We start from the raw sequence: 17682 nt of genomic DNA, 5'->3' as shown, positions 1-17682 counted from the left end.
GCAGCATGAAACTAGGCAGTAGGCCTATCTAAACTTGATTTCGTTCTCCATTCAATAGGCAGTAGCAATTGGAATAGATCCACTATCAGGTGATCTAAAACGGCTTATCAAAAATGTCTATGTAATTGAGACCAGGCCAATTGGATCATAACAGTCCCAACAGGGTAGTCCTACCAACTCCAGGTTAGGTGCAGATTGTATTTGATGTGTAAACATAAAGCGTCTCAATATACAATCAGCACTTGAATTCAATGGTTTGCATCTCTGCATATTTGTAGACTACATGTGACTGCATTGTGTTTATTCACTTGCTTGTGTTTTGTAGGCCTGCATATTCACAAGACAAGTTCCCTATCAATGCAATCTACTATGTTCTATTGCCAAGAGTTAGTCTCTCTATTATAGGCTATTATATTGTATTTTATTATATTGTATAGGTAGGCCTATTGCCAAACCGTACACTCAATATTCTGGGTACCTCACATGCACATACTCGAGAATGTTCCGCGGGCCACCACTTACTGACAACCCATTCATAGACGTTAACAACCTTTAGCGCCTATTGACAATGGGCCTATATTCTGCCTGGGGGAGTTTTGTTAAGAGCCCCAACGCTCAGCGATAAATAATTTTCAAAAAACAGAAGGTTAAATTACTACACATATTAAGCCACATTTCCATGTTACAGAGCATTTCCATGTTATGGAAAACAGAGGTGGCACCTGTGCTAATTAGCTATATCTGCGTCTCCAAACACCTGTGTGTGGATGGAGTATTTGGCTGTTTTGGCTGCCAGAGCCAATTCGCCTCTGAAAAGAGTAATGTTTCTGTCCCTCCTCTCGCATCGAACCAGGGAGCCTCTGCACACATCGACAACTGCCTCCCACGAAGCATCCTTGCCCATCGCTCCACAAAACCCCAGCTCTTGCAGACAAAGGGAAACAACTACGTCAAGGTCTCATAGCGAGTGACGTCACCGAATGAAACGCTATTAGCGCGCACCCCGCTAACTAGCTAGCCATTTCACACCGATTAAAAGAGCATGTAAGGTCCTTGGACTACAAGAAGCAAAGTTAGGTTCCAATAGTCCATTATTTGTCTAGTCATCAGATATTATTTTTATATTTACAATGCAAGTAATCAACTGATTTATAGGGATACACAATAAAAAATTAGGCCTAAATCCCTTTCAACCAATGGGCTATAGGCCAACACATACATTTGACTAGAAAACAGCCAGCATAATCGACACATAAACTAAATTGAGATATCAAAGCTTATTGTAGCTACACTGTATGAGAAGTTCAACCCCGACGGTGGCCCCATACAAATGCAGCTACAAGACATTCCCAAGAGCGCACAACTAGATGAGCAGGCGGGGCAATGTGCAATGACGTTTCAGAGCGGGCTGGACGAGAAGGCTGGAATCGGGATAATTTGCAGATGATGGGAATTATACTGCACTGTACTGCTCTTGGTTTCCTAGAGCCCTGTTGGTCCAACTCCGGACAATTTGATGATAGCGGTTTTGGTGGGAGCCTGTTGCGTGTGGCATGGGCACTGGGGATTATATCTGTGTAACATTGCGCGGAGGCGCGCCCTGGGGCTTCAGTCTCTGCCAAGGAGAGGGGGATGCCTACCGACCTTTGCAGGTTTATCAGGTAGAAACATAATTAGTTTGAAGTATTTTTTTGTTAATTGTTTATGCTTTTGGCGTTGCAGTGTATAACATAGGTCAACGGAGCCTTTATCAAGATCATGATTTGTCGCATTGCAAGTTTGTTTTGTCTCGCGTTTATTTGTGGAATGTTTCTATTGAACCATGTAAAACGTGCATTTACATGTCATACAATGCGGCTTTAGTCCAACAAGTTTTTTTTCTCCTCATGTTCAGGAACAGTGGCGACTTGGAAATGAATCCATTAGCTACGCTGGACATGTAGGTTATTTGATGCGAAGTTGAGACAGGTATCCTAATGATTTTGATCTTTAGGGTTGATGTTGTGGCCTACATTTCATATGGTGAATTAATTGTTTTGAAAATACTTTATTTGGGCAAATGTTTTGAGTTTAGAGAGCGTGTGTTTGAGACGGGCAGAATTCCCCTTTTTTTCTGGTGTGTCGGAGATGGTTTTTTTTATGGTATGATTCCTGGGGACCCTTATATGGTCAGGGCTCGAGGACTGTGGCGTGCAGCGCGATCTATCAGTTATCACAAGTGAACATTTAATTAGGAATCTAAACATCCTCGAGCTGTGGAGACCGTGCCTTCAGGGGTCACGGAGTGATAAAAACCTAAACAAAACGGAAAAGATGGAAAGCTGTTGGATGGGAATATTTATTTAGTTAAGTCTCAATCGATTTGTTAAATCTAGTTTAATTTAAGCCTATAGGCCAAATTGTGCAGCCAACCACATGTTGATTCATACAGTAGCTGGTCTAATTTGTAGCCTATTACTTTCTACATGTTAGTAATTGTATCCAGCTGGAATAATGGTGCCTTTCCCAATGGCATACCTTTCTTGGTCACATTTGTGGCCAACACGTTCTATCCTCCTCATGTTTAGGAACAGTGGCCACTTGGCTACACATTACTATGTACACTACTGTCTTAGAGAATGGGGACAGTAAGCCCATTTTGACAGAGATACTTACCAAAAGGCAATCCGCTCCTTCATTGGCCACACATGGAGCTACCTAAGAAGCATCACGTGAGGATAAACAGACCCTTAAAGCACAGGGATGCTTTATGTAGGAATGCCATCCAAAGACAGTTGATGGATCAGAATGACTAGGCTATGTCAAGTGCATTGTAAAGGAAGTGAAAATGATTATGCTTGTGAATGATGGTATAGATTGGTACCCCATCAACCACATCCAGCCCCCCAGCAAGGGGTCAAGGTGTAGCTTAGGACTCTAGGACTCTGCGGCATTGATTTGTTCTGGCCAGGAGAACAACTCGCAAGCAATGCTTTCCCCTGCACTAAAAGTTCTAATAGGCAGCCCAATAAAAAAGGCTGAACCAATAAATATTTTATTATCTCATCATGAAATACTAACTCTCAAATGGCCAAATAACTTAGGGTTCCTAAGCTTTGTGGGGGTACTCTCTCCTAATTGAAATTTTAAGTGGACCCACATCACTGACCCAAATCTCACTTGTAGCCATTTACTGGGTTATAGGACTCTTAGTCATTACATCCTTTGTTTTAGGGAGAGCCTGGTTTTGCTTTGTGGAACTCCAGGGAATGACATTGGTAACATATGGACCAAACATATGGACTACATTTTTGAAGAATTCAACTATTTGAAAGGTCCTTTTTTGACAGGATTGATGATGTCACCAAGTACTAAGCACTAAGGGGTGGTTTCCCAGTCACATATTTCACCTAGTCACCTAGTTATTCAAGGACTAGGCTTAGTCTGTGTCCTGGAAATCAGCCCAAAGTGTGCCACAAGACTGTTAGCCCACTGAACTATTCAGGGAGCTAACACAAGTGTTCAGGTCTCAGGCAAATGTACTCATCATGAGAGTATAGTTTACTGAAGCCCCTCCATTTATCTACAGAAACGTACACTGTACAGCATTTCATAGATGGCATAATTCCTTAAATAGAATGTTGTAAATACATTTTAAAAGAGCTGTCCACTTCATATATATATAATGCTCCCTTTGAGCAGCAATATGATTTATTTAACTTCAAGTGAAACATTTATTAATTTACTTATCAAAACATTTTTTTTACAAAGACTGTTTGTAAATCATATGATACCATATGAAAAGCATTTACATCAAGCCTGACCGAAATAGCCAAAACTGCTTCACTTGAACTGAAAACCCCTCCGATCACTGTGCACACAATGTTTGTATCAATGTTTTTTTCACGTAATTTCAATTAAATTACGTTGAACCAACATGGAATAGGTGTTGAATTGACATCTGTGCCCAGTGGGCGGGAACTGACCTGCCTCTCTAACCACAAGGCTACTGCCATTACTTTGTTAGACTTTGAAGCTAGAATGCTCATATAATAATTCAAATTTTCTCCTCCAGGTGTTGGAATGTTACACTCCCCAGGTCTTGTTTATGGAAATCTGTCATCAACTTGTCAACCATAGAGAGAGCGTAAATACATTCCTGTGACATCAAAAACGTGTGCCAAAAAATCCCCCCAATAGATGAAAATCAAATATTTTATGAACTCTGACATATTTTATAACATATAATATACATGTAACTGCCAAAATAAAGGAAACACCAACAAAGTGTCTTAAAGTGTTGGGCCACCGCGAGCCCTGTGGATGGGGGCATTTTCCTATCAGGATAGAAATGATTCACTCGGGATCACGTGACCCTTGAACGAGATGGCTGCATGAACTAAGAGCTCCGCACAAGTAGTTTCCAATTCCTAATCTTACCTCCACTCCAAGTTCACACTCATTTAGCTTCAGCAAGAAAAAGTCATGGCGACTACAAAAGGCGACACTACGGGTGACATTTTTACCCGGACCCGAGTATTAGCAACGGAAAAAGCCTCCAAGAAGAAGCTAGCTTCAGAAAAAACTAGCGCCATTAGCCAGGAGCAAGAGAACCCGCTCCCCCACGAGGCACAACGAATGCCAACCTCGCACTCTGTCGAAGACATCCTTTCTGAGTTGAGATCCCAACGTACAGAACTAAACACTAAATTAGATGCCATTAATTCTCAGCTCAGTGCGATAGGGGGCAAGGTGACAATCCTGGAAAACGCTTTGCCTGACATCAACAACAAGATAACCATAAACGCGGGGCGCCTGGACGAGGCAGAGGGGCGAATCCTATCCATGGAAAACTTATTGACAGATGCCATGGAAACAATAGCATATGCTAAAAAGAAAATTGAGCATTTGGAAGAGAAAACAGAGGACCTGGAAAACAGGGGGCGAAGGAATAATTGTGTTCTATTCAATCTGGGCGAAAAAGAAGAGGGAAACATGCCACTGATCCGCTACCTGCAAGACAAACTTCCCGAGTGGCTCCACCTGCCCACCGACAGGCCCATAGAACTCGAGAGAGCTCACCGAGCACTGAGGCCCCCACCAGCAGCCAGACAACCAGCGCGCCCAATCACCATACGTTTCCTGAGATTCACCGACAAGGAACGAGTCCTACAGGCGGCGAAAAACAACACCATCACAGTGGGAAACGCCAAACTCGCTTTACACCAGGACCTGTCAGCTGGAATACGCCGAAAGCGCCGAGAATTTGACGAAGTGAAGAAATACTCCATTGACCGAGGCATCTTCAGGGGATTCACATACCCAAACGAGATCAGGATTCTTCACCAGGGAGCCTTGCGACACTTCACAACTCCCGAAGAGGCAAAACGTTTTTTGAAAGACAATCCTGGCCAATGAGAAACAGACCAATGACTAAATGCGATTAATGCCATTACTAAAGGAGGTAAGACGACATATAGCCGATATCCAGAGATCCACCCCCTAAATGTCATTATAGCCGTCCAATTTATATTTATTGTCCTTTAAGTGAGAGGGATGGGCTGTATAGCCTAACCTAGGCCTACTAATGTTTCAGCCTACTTTTATTTCCCTGTTTTTTTGTTGTTGCTATTATTACCTGGGGTTCCCTATGTCCCTTGGGGGAGGCATATGTAGGCTGGGCTATTGATTTTATTTTTCTCCCCTCTTTTACTGGGGTCTGGACGAGGGCAACTGTGTTATTTACTCAATGCGGGGTGGAGAGGATGAGGCATTTCTTTGGTGGGGAGAAGGAGACGTTGTGCGTTGCTAACTGTTCCCGGTTTTTGTTTTATTCGGAACACAGAATTGAGACTGAGCGGGGGGGGTAATAGATCCAACGGGATGTGTCGAGTTGTTTGGGAACTCGGCTGGGGTGTTCAGAGATTATTATTTTATGTACACCATTTATTTTCCTTTTATGTGAACGCAGCTGTAATTACTATCCACTTTTACCCAGCGATGACTTGCACTAAAGTTCGATTACTGCTCGATGACGATGACTAGTACCTTAAATCTATTGACATGGAACTGCCATGGTCTAGGGCATGCAATAAAACGAAAAAAGATACTATGTGCTCTAAAAAAGGAAAAAGCAGACATTGCGCTATTACAAGAGACACACCTCTGTGATGCTGAACATGCCAAACTCCGCAGAGCTTGGGTGGGACAGGTGTATTTCTCATCTTTCAAATCAAACAGTAGAGGCACAGCCATACTTATCCATAAAAATGTTCCATTCATAATTGACAAAAACATATCTGATCCGGAGGGGAGATTTATTTTGATAACTGGGTCACTATATGGTCAACCAATTACTATATTAAACATATACGCCCCTAACACAGATACTCCTGCCTTCATGTCAAAAATGATAACCCTGTTCAATGAGCATTGTGTCTCCTTTGGCGTGGTGGCCGGAGATTTTAATTGTACCCTTAACCCAACCCTAGACAAATCATCTCAAGTCCCCACCACAAATCCTAGATCTGCAAAGATGTTGAACTCTCTTACTAAAGAGATGGGACTGATAGATATCTGGAGAGAGAATAATAGCTCATCTATGGACTATACATACTACTCTAATGTCCATAACACCTACTCCCGTATAGATTACATTTTTATCCCAAAGAGTTTCATAAATTCAGCCACATGCACAATCGGACCCATAGCACTTTCAGATCACGCCTTTGTCCACCTCTGCTTTGACCTCTGCAAAAACATCCCGAGGTCAAAGAGCTGGAAATTCAACACCTCCATGTTATCAAATGACGAGTTCCATACATTGGTAACTACATGGATAGACAACTACACACAGGACAATAAAGACTCTCCTGTTTCTCCGGCCACAATGTGGGACGCTGCTAAAGCCACACTAAGAGGTCATCTAATTGCATATTCTTCCTCTAAGAAAAAAGCAATGGAAGCACACAGGCTAGATCTTGAGAGGGAGCTGGAATGCTGTGAAAAATACATAAACAATCCCTAGACAGCACCTCCTGGAGTCATCTTAAAGCAGCCAAAGCCAAACTGAATTTGGACTACACTCGGGAGATAAAAAAAAAAGTTTTCTTTACTAAACAGAAATACCATGAGTATAGCAATAGGCCCAGTAGATTGCTTGCTTACCAATTAAAAAAGGAGCAGTCAGAGCGTACAATCATGGCTATCCGAACAGCAGAGGACGAGGTCACATATGACCCAAAAAAGATCAATTTAACTTTTCATGATTTTTACTGCAAACTATATACCTCTGAGAGAAAACACACAGAGGCAGAACTCCACTCTTTCCTAGAGGGAATCTCGCTACCTAAACTATCAGAGACCGACCAGGAAGATCTCAACTCCCCCTTCACTCCTGAGGAGATCCTGGAGGCAATTACCTCCATGCCACCTAATAAGTCCCCAGGCCCAGATGGATTCCCCAGAGAGTTCTACAAAGCTTTTTGGCCCCAGCTCAGCCCTATCTTCATGCCAATGCTGGAGGATTTTTGCAAAAACGGAGTTCTCCCAGACTCAATGCACACAGCTCGCATTGCAGTGTTGCTAAAAAAGGACAAGGACCCCCTATCCTGCTCGTCCTTCCGGCCCATAAGCTTGTTGCATTTCGACTATAAAATAATTACCAAATTGCTCGCCAAAAGACTAAACACTCTTCTTCCCAAAATAATAAAAGCGGACCAAACTGGATTTATTAGAGACAGATACTCTTCTGATAACATTCGCCGTCTTTTTGATATTATTGATCAAGTAAACGCACAGAAGACCCCTGTCCTACTGGCTTCACTGGATGCTGAGAAGGCGTTTGACAGGATGGAGTGGAGCTTTCTGTTTTCAGTCTTAGAAAAGTTCAATATGGGCCCAAATTTTATTAAATGGATCAAATCACTCATCCAAATGCCATGGTGACTACTAATGGACTGAACTCTGACAGATTCCCTCTGGAACGGGGTACAAGACAGGGGTGCTCGCTGTCCCCGCTGCTCTACTTGTTGGGGGCGGAGCCTCTGGCAGAGCTGATAAGGAGCAATCCAAGTATTATGGGTGTGTCTGCAGGTGGCCTGCAGCACAAGATTTCGCTTTACGCGGATGATGTCTTGCTCTACATATCCAACCCTGAGAAATCCCTCCCTCTCATTTTAGACACAATTGCTCAGTATGGCAAGTTTTCAGGTTATAAGATTAATTTTAACAAATCCACTGTCTGCCCTCTCAATATTACACTCACCAGCTCTATGAAGACACTTTGTCCTTTCCAATGGAAAACACATGGGTTTCAATACCTCGGGATCTTCATAACACCAGATCTGAATAGCCTTTTTAAGGAAAATTATCTTCCACTCCTGGATCGAATCAAGAACGATCTCCAAACCTGGATCTCCCTCCCAATTAGCTTAGTAGGAAGAATTAATGTAATCCGTATGAACGTCCTCCCTAGACTAAACTACTTATTTCAGATGCTCCCATGCTATCTCCCAGTTTCCTTCTTCAAAACAACTAACCAAAGCATCACCAAATTTATATGGGGCAATAAAAAACCTAGGATCAAGTTTTCCACTTTATCAAAACCTGAATCTAAAGGTGGTCTTGCCCTTCCCTCCCTTCAACTGTACTACTGGTCTGCCCAAATCCGCAACATGCTAACATGGATCACAAACAGACAAGAGTCAACGTGGATTCAGATAGAAGCCCAATCCTGTGGTTCATTGCCCTTAAGCTCAATTATATTCATTAATAACTTTAGTGAAGTGGGCAACATAGCCAAAACCTTTGCGATTTACAGCACCCTACTAGCGTGGAGGGACTGTAAGAAATACCTGGGCATTTCCTCCCAAATATGTTCTCACTCGCCTATAGTAGGCAACCCAGATTTGCCAAAAGCCCTGAGGGATGCCAACTTTAATCTTTGGCATACTCTAGGAATCAGGACCTTTTCAGACCTATTTCATCAGAAAACCACTACACTGAAATCCTTTCAAGAGCTCTGCAGTGAATTCGATGTGCCAAGATCCCATTTTTTTTTAATATCTTCAAATTAGACATGTAATTTCCTCATTTACCTCCAAGAGGAGGTTTAGAACTCAGTTGAATGAAGTTGAAACCCTTCTTGTCACAGCACAATCCATTAAAGGCAAAATATCTTACATCTATCGACTCCTTTCTGAGAAAGGAAGCTCCTCCTTTACTCCTTTGAAAATAATCTGGGAAAAGGACCTTGGTCTAACTATCAGTAGTGAGTTATGGGCGGAGGTTTGCGACAGGGTATACTGCTCCTCTACCAGTGTAAAAATGAAAGAATCTAATTACAAATTTTTGTACAAATTTTATTATACTCCTTTGAGACTCCATAGAATGAAAACAGATATGTCTCCTAACTGTAAAAGATGTACCTCTGAAAGTGGAACCTATATGCATGTATTTTGGAGCTGTAGGGAGATTGCCAGATTCTGGCAATCTGTACATACTGCTGCACAGAAAATACTAGATGTACAGTTTGATATGACCCCGTGTATATATCTTCTTAATGCCCAGCAGGACTTTGTTCTTGATCCTGACAGAGAAAATTTGCTTATGACTATTACATACTTTGCTAAGAAATGTATTCTTCTATTGTGGGCCTCTAATACCCCTCCTACATTTAAAATGTGGATTGATCAGATTGTTGACTTTCTTCCTCTTGAAAAGCTCACTTATGACCTCCACAAGAGACAGCCCAAGTTTGATAGACTCTGGTCTCCACTATTCAACTATATTTCAAACTGGACAGAGTGAACGGGGTGACTAGGGAAATGCGCAGATACATGTTGTGTAAGGTACTGTAAAACCTAAAAACGAATTATTGGCCCGTCGTCTCAGCGAATGCTTGAAATAGCTGATAAGAACCTTGATAGTGCTGCTGCAAGTGTTGTTTTTTTTTTGTGTGTGTTTTTATTTTAATTTAGTTTTTGAGTACGTGTGCGTAGGTGTGTGTATGTATATGTGCGTATGTATGTATATATATATGTACCAAGGAAAATATATAGATTAAGACAAATAAATGCTTTTATTTGACTTTATCATTCATTTTAATTGTATTTTTATTTTTTCAAAAGTATTATTATTTTTTATTTTTTTATTTTTTTAAAGCCTGTCACATCTGTGAATGTGGAATGTGTTCTGTTGGTTGATTGAAAAACAAGAAAACTTAATAAAACTTTAAATTGAAAAAAAAAAGAAATGATTCACTCAGAATGGCTGTGTATGTATGTGTTTACCTTGAGTGGACCTAAACCATACCACAGGGGTATCCTACGAAGCAACCTAGATCTACTCAGGGTTTTCTAAAGCTAACCAGCTTCAGTTAGCTTCACTTTCCTAACTCAGGCTTCATTCATACTACGAGTATGGATTTTGCTTGTCCTCCTGCCACTAACTCTAGCAGGCTTATTGTCACGCCCTGACCATAGTAAGCTGTTTATTCTCTATGTTGGTTGGGGTGTGATAGTGACTAGGGTGGGTCCTCTAGGTTTTTTGTATGTCTATGTTGGCCTGATATGGTTTCCAATCAGAGACAGCTGTTTATCGTTGTCTCTGATTGGGGATCATATGGAGGTAGCCATGTCCTCATTTGTGTTTGTGGGATCTTGTCTACAATTAGTTGCCTGTGTGCACACCAGTAGCGGCACGTTTCGGTCAGTATTTTGTTGTTTTTGTTCAGTGTTCATTTAAATAAAAGAAAATGTACGCGTACCATGCTGCACCTTAGTCCAATCCTTACTACAATCGTGACACTTATAACTGCTTGTGCATATTGCACGATACTAGTCGAACGCTAGACTCTTCATTGAGACAATGCTGAAACATGAATCCATGGGCGAGTCAGTGCCACATTTTAATTTGTGCCGAAATGAAAATGAAATGTTATTTTGCAAATTCATCAGGCTATGGTGTTAAATAGGCTTAAAAGTGCCATCTTTATTTTATTATTTATCTTTAATGCTGTCTTTGGTGTGCTTATCAATGCACAAGCACATTTAAACACTCCTGATACAAGTGTTACATTTGTGTTATTTTTTAAGAAAAAAAAAACAGTTTGATTAATAAAACATGTAATCAGTAGTCTTCAACAAATGAAGGTGATGATGATGCCACAGGAGGCTGCTGAGGGTAGGACGCTAGTTAATAATGGCTGGAATGGAGCTAATGGAAACCATGTGTTTGTGTTGGATACCATTCCAATTTTTCAGTTCCAGCCATTACTATGAGCCCGTCCTCCCCAATTATGATGACACCAGCCACCTGTGGATGACGCAATCTTTTCAAGAGGGAGGGAATCGGATTTCATTGGTCCTCAGTCATTTCATTCTGGGTGAGTGGAGTTAGCCTGGCCTGGAGCAGCTTAGTTCTGAAGGATTTGTTGCCATAGAAATTTAGCTGGCTAGAAGGTGAGCCACCAAAGTTACCTCTAACTCCTCAAACCTGCTTTGTACGATACCCCTCAGTAAAATGCACCCCACACCATAAGAGGCACCAGAACCCTCATTTACTCAAGTGTTTCCTTTATTTTGGCAGTTACCTCTATATAAAATATATTATAATAGTTTAATTCAGCCTTTTGACTTTGTCTGAATGTGTTCTACTGATTGAGGTCAATCCTAAACTATTAAATTATTGATTTACCCATATGCTCAGTGGCCTTTCAACAAAACAGCATTGCAGTGTAACACAAAGGTCAGAAGAATCTGATAGAAGTCAGGTTGGTATTCAAAGCGAGTGGGAGGAATCACCTATCACCGAGCTTTAAGTGCCTGGCACTTGTTCAGTGTCATGGAGCATGATCAAAGGGAATATCTTTGTTTTTCTGGACAAACACTCAGTTACTATGCTACCGTAACTTCATTGCTTTAATAAACCTATGCTAGCCTCTGGGTATATGTGTTTCAGAGTGAGTTTTTGTAGTTTGGTCCTGTCCTATTTGAAATGTTAACGGAACATAAATACAGTACATACACAGATTTCTGGACATGCAACGTTGCACTGACATGTGGCTATTTAGAGAACGTTAGCTTTTTGTGTAATTCAATTTCAACTAATGTCATCCTTGATTCTATTACTTGATGTTGACATTCAATTGATTTAGTTAATTTATTTAGTGCAGAGCAAGTTATATAGCTTTTGATTGACAGTATTACAATGCTGCTGTATCATATCATCCACGATAAGCCTCACTCGGCCACAGCCACTCCAGTAATGTTCATCTATAAATAAGTCAAACGACTGGATTTCCATTTTTAGACAAATAGTCTCGTTTTAAACCTTGTTCTTTTCAGAATTGGGGAGTGTGTTGACATTCCAAAAAAGACTGATGTAGAGAAACTTGGCTTAATTCACATCAGACAGCAACAATATGCCTTTTTTAGGCAAGGCAGCTGTGAATGAGACCTTTCTAATGTAGCATAAGGAATAGGGGCAAATTTAATTAAAGTTGAATTAAATTTGTAGGGAAGTGGAATGAAAACACGCACCACTCCTCAAGAAAAGGGTTTTGCACATGACATCCTCATTGAACTCGTTTTTGGATTTGTCAAACAAATGAAGTTTGATTAAACTGCAGTATTTTAGGGTCAAGGGTGCTAAGTTCCAAAAGACGGTCTTTCCAAAATTTGAGCACATTGTTATATAAGCCCTGTGGTAATGTCTTCTTTGGCTTAACTGTCAAATATTTGCCTGTACCGGTGTGAAATGGCAATAGATGACGTCTCTTGCGAGTCTATGCCTCAGTCGAGGATATCTGAAGAGTGACCTCGTGGTAACAGCGAGTCATCTGGAAGACATAACTTTAAGCTTGTCTTGAGTCTTTTTGAGGAGGGTTGGAGCAGAGAGTGGGGAGAAGAGCTGTCAGTAAAAGTTTTAAAAGCTAACATACCAAGATTGTGAGAAATACTCCACTAGCAGAGTTAGGGCACTTTCATATCTGATAAATTGGAGTTATTCAAAGCTTCTGTTGGATTGTGTGAGCAGGGCTCCCTTTCTGAAGAGAAAGTGACTGTTGAATGTACTGACATGCAGTAGGCCCACAGTGCGAGGGGGTCTCGTAACACTCAAGAAGCTGTTGTCCATATATGGGAAGATGTTTTTTAATCTGAGTTTTTGGGAGAACAAACTTGGTGAAGTCACAACACACTTCATTTTTTTAAAGTGCAGAAACTCTTTGGCCTGACTGAAATGCAGCCTCATTTCAATAAGTAGGGGATATTTCTTTGTTGGTTTTATTCATGGTCTATTTTCATTTAATTTCCTTAACTGATTCACTGTAAAGACAATCCTACATTAATTACTTTGAATTTAGAAGTATTTTGCATCTGGAAATTGTATTATACTCGAACACATCGGTGTCGCCACATCCTGCCACACCGAATTTGTGAAACATGTTACGTTGATGCTGACTGACAACTTTTGACGTCGTAGTGCTGGCCTCTAGGCTTCCTAGTGTGGAGTTGTCCCCTCGTTGCTAACATATGGATTCATGAAGACGGAACAGTCCCTTTACAAGTCAGCATGTTGAATAAATGTTATTTGAACTTACTCTACCATTTGACCACTGTGTTCGTCCTTATGCCGTTGGAGAAAAATAGACAACACCTACAGAAAAATAATATCTATTAGGGCTACTGACTTAAAACGCAGAGGTCTGTGCGTGGCGATCACAGTTTTTGTTCATCACTGGAGCTATGCATGAAAATACCCTCAAATGAAAGGTGACATTCTGTCTTGTCATATGAAACATTTGATATCAAATCCAAAATGCTGGAGTATAGAGATAAATGTAACATTTTGCTTTATCGTCCAAATACATATGGAGGGGCCTGTAACTCCAAAGGAAAGGCCTACCTCTGATAAAAGCATAAAGAGACCAAACTAGTACTTTCAGGTTCAGTCTAGCTACTGAATTAATCATACAATGAAACATTACAACACTTGCACCACACCAAACTCACTTTCAGTCCACATGGATGTTGCGGTTTCCCTTTCCCTATCTCTCATGGTCATAGTCCTAAAGAGTAACATTCACTGTGCTTGAAACACATGGTTGATTAATCAATTACTGTCAGGTGGCATTTCCTGCCACAGTGCAGGGGGTTGTGACAAACGGAGTCCTTTGATTTCTACAGCCCCTTGAAATGGTATCAGTTTCCAGACAGACAGACAGTCATGGGAAAATACATGAGATGAAGAACTCCCTGGGAATTCATCCATGAAGGCTACTTTCTGGCCTTGGCTAGTATGGATTGCTATGACAATATAAATAATATAGTTGGGATTCAAATACAGCTCTTTTGAAAGCACTAGTGATGCTATTCCAACATTATTAAATCCTATGAGATAAGAACTGTAAGTTAACCTGATTGTGTCCATACTGAATCCAGAAATCCTGACAGTTACCCTCAAGTTACCATCCTACGTAGTCTACACAGATGGCAGTAAGTGAATGAATAGGGTTATTTGGGCCGTCCAATTACCGAGATACAGTATGTCACTGCGTATCAAGTCAATCCCGTCGTCCAAAGACCAGAGTAAATGTTTTCTTAATATAAAGACCTTCTGACTCCCTTTATGTAAATGTCAATGTTAAAGGGGCAATCTGCAGTTTCTACATCCATATTTGGATGTATAAATTAATGCTATGTACTCATTGATTCTTGAAGAATATAACTTGTATGTGAGCTTAGTTCAACTGTCGTACCCCATCAGAACTGAAAATATACAATTGTTTTACTCCATGTTTGTAAACAAAGTAAACGTAAACTAACACTGTACAGCCTAAAAACATTGTTAAAACTGCACTGCTCAAAAAAATAAAGGGAACACTTAAACAACACAATGTAACTCCAAGTCAATCACACTTCTGTGAAATCAAACTATCCACTTAGTAAGCAACACTGATTGACAATACATTTCACATGCTGTTGTGCAAATGGAATAGACAACAGGTGGAAATTATAGGCAATTAGCAAGACACCCCCAATAAAGGAGTGTTTCTGCAGGTGGTGACCACAGACCACTTCTCAGTTCCTATGCTTCCTGGCTGATGTTTTGGTCACTTTTGAATCCTGGCGGTGCTTTCACTCTAGTGGTAGCATGAGACGGAGTCTACAACCCACACAAGTGTCTCAGGTAGTGCAGCTCATCCAGGATGGCACATCAATGCGAGCTGTGGCAAGAAGGTTTGCTGCGTCTGTCAGCGTAGTGTCCAGAGCATGGAGGCGCTACCAGGAGACAGGCCAGTACATCAGGAGACGTGGAGGAGGCCGTAGGAGGGCAACAACTCAGCAGCAGGACCGCTACCTCCGCCTTTATCCAAGGAGGAGCACTGCCAGAGCCCTGCAAAATGACCTCCAGCAGGCCACAAATGTGCATGTGTCTGCTCAAACGGTCAGAAACAGACTCCATGAGGGTGGTATGAGGGCCCGATGTCCACAGGTGGGGGTTGTGCTTACAGCCCAACACCGTGCAGGACGTTTGGCATTTGTCAGAGAACACCAAGATTGGCAAATTCGCCACTAGCGCCCTGTGCTCTTCACAGATGAAAGCAGGTTCACACTGAGCACGTGACAGACGTGACAGAGTCTGGAGACGCTGTGGAGAACCTTCTGCTGCCTGCAACATCCTCCAGCATGACCGGTTTGGCGGTGGGTCAGTCATGGTGTGGGGTGGCATTTCTTTGGGGGGGCAGCACAGCCCTCCATGTGCTCGCCAGAGGTAGCCTAACTGCCATTAGGTACCGAGATGAGATCCTCAGACACCCTGTGAGACCATATGCTGGTGCGGTTGGCCCTGGGTTCCTCCTAATGCAAGACAATGCTAGACCTCATGTGGCTGGAGTGTGTCAGCAGTTCCTGCAAGAGGAAGGCATTGACGCTATGGACTGATCCGCCCCTTCCCCGGACCTGAATCCAATTGAGCACATCTGGGACATCATGTCTCGCTCCATCCACCAATGCCACGTTGTACCACAGACTGTCCAGGAGTTGGCAGATGCTTTAGTCCAGGTCTGGGAGGAGATCCCTCAGGAGACCATCCGCCACCTCATCAGGAGCATGCCCAGGCGTTGTAGGGAGGTCATACAGGCACGTGGAGGCCACACACACTACTGAGCCTAATTTTGGCTTGTTTTAAGGACATTACATCAAAGTTAGATCAGCCTGTAGTGTGGTTTTCCACTTTCATTTTGAGTGTGACTCCAAATCCATACCTCCATGGGTTGCTAAATTTGATTTCCATTGATCATTTTTGTGTGATTTTGTTGTCAGCACATTCAACTATGTAAAGAAAAAAGTATTTAATAAGAATATTTCATTCATTCAGATCTAGGATGTGTTATTTTAGTGTTCCCTTTATTTTTTTGAGCAGTGTATATTTTGGATATCATGGATGGCCAATCCTGGCATCCATAGCTCTGTCTTTGAATTTGAGGCGCACGGAAGTAATTTCAGAAGAGGGCAGTAAAGTCATTCCCCATATTTTGTGGAATATCGCCCCTGGATCAGAGGCGTTTTCCCCTTCTTTTGAACGGTTTTCTAGACTAAAAAGCATGCTCAGTAGAGAATCTCTTTGAAACATCCTATTAGTCCGGGACTTGTCCTAATCTGTGTCCAGGAAACCTGCCCTGAGAGTATAGAGGCCTTTTGTTACTTGTGCATTAGTCCTAATGGTAGACCACATGAGCTTGATAAAGACGCTGTACTTTTCTCAAGCATTCCCTGCAGTCGCAGAGTTGTTACAGAGAGAGACAAATGGCTCGGTCCATTCATTTGTGGTGACTGCGGGAGTTCACTGTGGTGGTCAATCAGTGTTTGATATCAAAGTTGAGTTTTTCTATACTGTACTCATTGCCTTATTGATTAAATGAATCTATACAGAAAAACCCACTTCCATAGTTACCTGTAAGACAGATGGAATGTGTTTGCCTGAGATTTAAAAACATCATTACTTAAAGCTGCATGGAGTAGGAACTGCCTGAAGCTATGTCTTCAATGCACAATGTATTTCCTGTGGTTTTGTGTTGTGTTTAAGACACTAAAAATGATGTTGGAAAATTGGGAGAGGAGCAGTCAAGCAGGCCGTGCGCATAGATCGTCTCATTTTAGCCCTACAGCTGGCAATATAAAATGTGTTACTGTTAAAATCTTTATGTATGGTAAATGCAACATTGTAACTACACAAGATTGTGTTGAACACTGCCCTCTTTTATGCTGCTGCTACTCTCTGTTTATCATATATGCATAGTCACTTTAACTATACATTCATGTACATATGTACATACTACCTCAATTGGCCTGACCAACCAGCGCTCCCGCACATTGGCTAACCCGGGCTATCTGCATTGTGTCACGCCACCCACCACCCGCCAACCCCTCTTGGCTGCTACTCTCTGTTCATCATATATGCATAGTCACTTTAACCATATCTACATGTACATACTACCTCAATCAGCCTGACTAACCGGTGTCTGTATATAGCCTCGCTACTGTATGTAGCCTCGCTACTGTATATAGCCTCGCTACTGTATATAGCCTCACTACTGTATATAGCCTCGCTACTGTTTCTCACTGTCTTTTTCCTGTTGTCTTATGTCTTTACTTACCTATTGTTCACCTAATACGAATATGAACACTCTTATGAACA

At 41.7% G+C, this 17682-nt stretch overlaps 1 protein-coding gene across 2 annotated transcripts in view; it reads left to right on the top strand.

Annotated features, from left to right (window-relative positions):
• Positions 1 to 1443: 1443 nt before the first annotated feature.
• LOC139416101 (synaptopodin-2-like) overlaps positions 1444 to 17682 on the top strand; it is a 57735-nt gene continuing 41496 nt past the window's right edge. For both annotated transcript variants that reach the window (XM_071164385.1, XM_071164384.1), the window contains exon 1: positions 1444 to 1661. In XM_071164385.1, the coding sequence (XP_071020486.1) occupies positions 1554 to 1661 (108 nt within the window). In that variant the 5' untranslated portion in view covers positions 1444 to 1553. The remainder of the gene's footprint in view (positions 1662 to 17682) is intronic.

The sequence above is a fragment of the Oncorhynchus clarkii genome, chromosome 9 (genome assembly GCF_045791955.1).
Source record: "Oncorhynchus clarkii lewisi isolate Uvic-CL-2024 chromosome 9, UVic_Ocla_1.0, whole genome shotgun sequence".
In the NCBI taxonomy this organism is placed as follows: Eukaryota; Metazoa; Chordata; class Actinopteri; order Salmoniformes; family Salmonidae; genus Oncorhynchus; species Oncorhynchus clarkii.
This window is presented reverse-complemented; position numbering and strand designations above follow the sequence as displayed.